This window comes from Gymnodraco acuticeps, unplaced genomic scaffold (assembly GCF_902827175.1).
Source record: "Gymnodraco acuticeps unplaced genomic scaffold, fGymAcu1.1, whole genome shotgun sequence".
Lineage (NCBI taxonomy): Eukaryota > Metazoa > Chordata > Actinopteri > Perciformes > Bathydraconidae > Gymnodraco > Gymnodraco acuticeps.
The window spans coordinates 3,327,168-3,331,283 of record NW_022992126.1 but is presented as its reverse complement, the minus strand read 5'-3'; the positions used below and the strand labels follow the sequence as shown (position 1 = coordinate 3,331,283).

Below are 4,116 nucleotides of genomic sequence, written 5' to 3'. Positions count from 1 at the left end.
AAAGAATAATGTCACATCAGAAAGAAATAGTTTTTTTAATGTGTTTTATTGTATGTTTTATTGTAAATCGCACTGTGCTTTTATAAACTATACAATATTACTTAAGTACACCAGTGTATTTGTAGTTTATAACTTGTGCTGTCTGTTGATTGACTGGGACAACACTTTTGTGCGCAGGAAGTCAGAAACAAATGGAGCGATGACTTCAGGATTATTCAGATGAACGTGATGATCGCCTGGTACCCTAACAATCGTGTGCTGAAACCCACAGAAACAGAGAGGGATATGAAACTTCTGGTACAAAGAACAAAAAGCCACTAAGATGTTTAAATAATCAAGTAAAACCACTTCAAATTGATTGTAATTTAATTCCACCTCAAGTTGGAAACTCACGTTTCTGTTCTTTAAATCTTCGAGGAGTGCTGAGGTGAATTTTCTTTGAGCTGGTTCAGAGAGTATTTTATCAAAGCCTTTATCCGTCCTGGAGGAAAAGATTTTGAACAAACAATGTGAGAATGGACCATATACTGTAGCATTATCTATTGTTAGAGAGCTATGGCAGACTAAAATGAGTGACTTATATACTTTTAAAAAAACACATCATTGGGGCAGGGACATGATTTCCACATTTAAAGCTGTATTTCTGTTCAGGCCATTAGTTAACATTTGTCAGTGATTGATGTGTGTCTTACGTCACAATGTGATACTACAGGTGAAACATTATAATACAAACATTTATTTCAGTGTAGTGATCAATATCTTACAGAACAGCTAGAACGGAGGCTTGAATCCTCGACTGTATCTCCAGACTCTGCTCCAAGCTGATGCGCATGATATTTTTCTGAAAACATAAAATTAAACACAGCTACTGTAAAAGCTGAATGCTAAACTTCTGTTGTAAAAAAAGCAAGTGAACAGAGGAGAGGTGATTTTAGGGGAAGGTTAAAAGTGACATACAAAATTAACTCGCAGGTCTCTGGAGAAGACAAACCCTGAAGAAGAGAAACACATTCAGAAGATGAAACCAAAGTGAGAATATTCCTCTGTTAGAAGAGGGGAAGAGATAAAGACGTACCTCCTTCAACCTGAACAAGACCTCGCTCTAGAAGGATGTGCACCGACCGTTCAGACAGAGTCGGGTTTGCAGCCTGCAACCTGAAATAAATAAAAAACGTTAGCAATCGGCATTAAAATAAGATGGGACAAAATTACTAGTAATCTGTAAAGTGATACCTTTCAACTGCCTTCTCATACGTGTAAACTCTCCACTTCTCCTCTTCTGTCTTTTTTTCAAACTGTAGTGTTTGATCCATCCCCTGCCTCACCACTTTGCATATTTCTTTCTGGAGACAATAAGCAAGATATGTTTAACTGTTATATGAGATGAAGTACATTTATATCAATGACTTGAAAATTGTTCAACAGTTTTCCACACATTTCAGGACATGTAGGAATTGCAAACTCTAATAGAGTTCAAGAAGACTAAACAAAAAGAAGAAAAACACAAAGCCACTGGTCATTATGCCCTGGCAACACAAACCATTAAAGATTTACGTGAGTGTAATCTGGTAAGTAAACAAAGATTATTACTGAATCTGTAGGTAGTATTCCGTAATTGTCCAGAAGCACAAGAGCATCCACCATCTCAGGATACAGTGCACTGAACTGTAGAAGACACAATTTAGACCATATGGTTATAGCATGTTCAAAATCAGGCTTAATTAACTTTGTGTGTTATGAATAAAAGAGGAAAGAGATTACACAATGGTACTCACCATTCTAGCAGCGTCCCCACCTGTAATTAAAGAGAAACCGCACGTGATTTGCAATTTAAATGTCTTTGTAGCATAGCAACTCAGATTAGGAAGAATTCTGCTCAATTTGTGGACTCACCCATACTGTGGCCGATGACGGAGAATTTCCTCAGCTGCAGCGCTGTGGGAGTTAATTTCACAGATCATCAACCAGGTTCAGTATCTCATGAAAGAGCAGCGAGAGTTGCCATAAGTCCCTCTGTGGTTTAATTATATGCATAAATATGTTCCCACGCACCATCAGTGACTCTGAGTACGTCCATCACATACTCCGGTAAAGAGTAGAAATCTCCAGGAGGGCGATGTGATGACAGACCGTGACCCACCAGATCCACCGCAATGTATCTGAACTCTGAGGAGAGAAGAGAAGAGACTATTTTAAACAACAATGACCTATGATTTCACTTGGACTTGTGCCTTTTGACTTGAAATATGTGATAACTGACCCCAACCCCATAGTTTAAAAAGTATATGACATACTGCATATTGCATGCAGCAGTGAAAGGGCAGCTGCAGTTTGTATTAAAAGGAACACATATGTGATTTGGAGCGTAGCCTTGGTTTGAAAGAGTACAGCAGCTTCCAATGAAGTAGGATTACAAAACCATAATGAACTAACGTTATCTAACTGAGGGGCCGTTGAAAAATTCATATACCAAAGATAATTTTGTTAGTATACCAAAACTATACAGTGGTTAACAAAAAACAAATTGCACTATACAAAATGTGCATAGGCCTACTGCATGCAGTGTGGACTAAGTACTTTATCCTTATATGGCATCTTGAACTTTGATCCTCTTTCTCATATCTGCTGTGGAAAGGATTGTTGGTCAGAACAGTTACACAGCATTATGGCTTGCGTAATGCAAAATGTGACCAAGTGCAGTACATATACTTCAAATGGTATGGTAGTATAATAAGGGCAGTATGGGTATTCAAAAGTAGGGGTTGATTGTGACTTGCAGAACAATGGCCTGGTCCCACCTCTGCTCACTGCACAGTAGTAGTGTGTTACCTTTGGGAAGAAGGGGAATGAGGGTTTTGAATGCACCACAGTTGTCAGCCCAGCCGTGGAGGCAGAGCACAGGACGACCATGTTCAGGACCCCAAACTCTCCCTCTGATCTCCCCCCATGGCACCGGGACACAGAGCTCTGAAACTGACACTTTAAACAACGAAATAACTCAGAGCAGTTTTAAAACGAGACTGCCAGATTCTTACAGACAGAAAAATCAAACCGTTTACGACTTTTAGCAACAGTATTGTGTATTAGTCAGCCAAGCGAGGAATTTGTTTATCAATTTGTGAAAGAAACTCTGCAGCCCATGCACACAGATTTGACGGATAGTAGAAACTTACTTTACACTAAAAATACTAACAATAACATCCAAAGAAAGAACGTTTGATTTGTAAACAAAGCATGTGAGTATCAATACCTCACACTGTAGATTACACAATTTATCAAAGTGTCCTTCTAGACTGAATTTGTTTACCTTCTGCAGCCATCATAGCTGCGTGTCAATGCTACATCAACTTCGCAGAAGTAATTAACATAACAAACAAAACGTGACGTGAGCACGTTACGCTCAAACCAACTTCCGTGTTGTCTGCACTGAACTTTGTCCCCCTCAGTTTTGTCTTTCAGGCTATTTATACAATGGAGAGATGCATCTTGCAAACTACTTATAGACTTTTTGGACAGTATGCATTGAAAGGTAAATGGACTGCATTTATATAAGTCTTTGTGACCAATACTTTACTTACGTATGATGATCTGTTGCCTCAAGTAAGGGAGTGAGTTTTAAAACCTGTGTATGGAACCAAGACTGAATAAAATTATATGAACTGAATATAGGCTGCAAATGAATTGCCCTTCTACATTTAGGGAGGAAATAATTACACCAGAAACCATGTACAATACATTAAAAATAACTTTAATATTAAACATTTGGTGATAGAAAACAACAACCATACCACAGATGAGTATGGTCTGTTAGTAAAATGGTCAGATAATTATTGCTATAGATCTAAGGAATTGTAATTTCATAGATAGATACTCCATCTAAACATAGTTTAAATACTGTATGAATGAACACATGATACTGTGTAACTTGTTGAGTCGAGATTCTTCCTCTGCTCTAACTGAAACTCATTTACTTTCGTTCTTCCCACAGCTTCCTAACTGTTAAGATTAAACATGAAGAAACGGACAATTCAGAGAAACTTTGCAGCTGTTAAAATATGAACAATAGGCAGCAGACTTCTAAAACACCTGACAGGCCACAGTGCATTTCAAACCATC

General features: G+C 38.1%; 1 protein-coding gene across 2 annotated transcripts; it reads right to left on the bottom strand.

Moving 5' to 3' along the window:
* Positions 1-30: 30 nt before the first annotated feature.
* Positions 31-3,439, bottom strand: LOC117537881 (serine hydrolase-like protein). 2 transcript variants are annotated; one of them, XM_034203269.1, is made up of 12 exons: positions 3,308-3,439; positions 2,830-2,979; positions 2,053-2,166; positions 1,894-1,935; positions 1,776-1,795; positions 1,591-1,665; positions 1,234-1,343; positions 1,076-1,155; positions 958-992; positions 765-841; positions 394-481; positions 31-258 (listed from the first exon to the last, which is right to left on the bottom strand). In XM_034203269.1, exons 1-12 carry the CDS (start codon positions 3,321-3,323, stop codon positions 127-129), a joined length of 939 nt encoding a protein of 312 aa, XP_034059160.1. In that variant the 5' UTR covers positions 3,324-3,439; the 3' UTR covers positions 31-126. The 2 variants fall into 2 exon arrangements, with proteins under 2 accessions (XP_034059160.1, XP_034059162.1); XM_034203271.1 differs by lacking the exon at positions 3,308-3,439 and adding an exon at positions 3,174-3,297.
* Positions 3,440-4,116: the final 677 nt, after the last annotated feature.

What these genes read in the sequence shown, in the direction of transcription:
- LOC117537881 (XM_034203269.1), bottom strand. An exon ending in GTGGGGACGCTGCTAGAATG is followed by an intron (nt 1,666 to 1,775) that starts GTGAGTACCATT and finishes TGTCTTCTACAG; the next exon opens with TTCAGTGCACTGTATCCTGA. An exon ending in AAGATTTAAAGAACAGAAAC is followed by an intron (nt 259 to 393) that starts GTGAGTTTCCAA and finishes TGTGGGTTTCAG; the next exon opens with CACACGATTGTTAGGGTACC.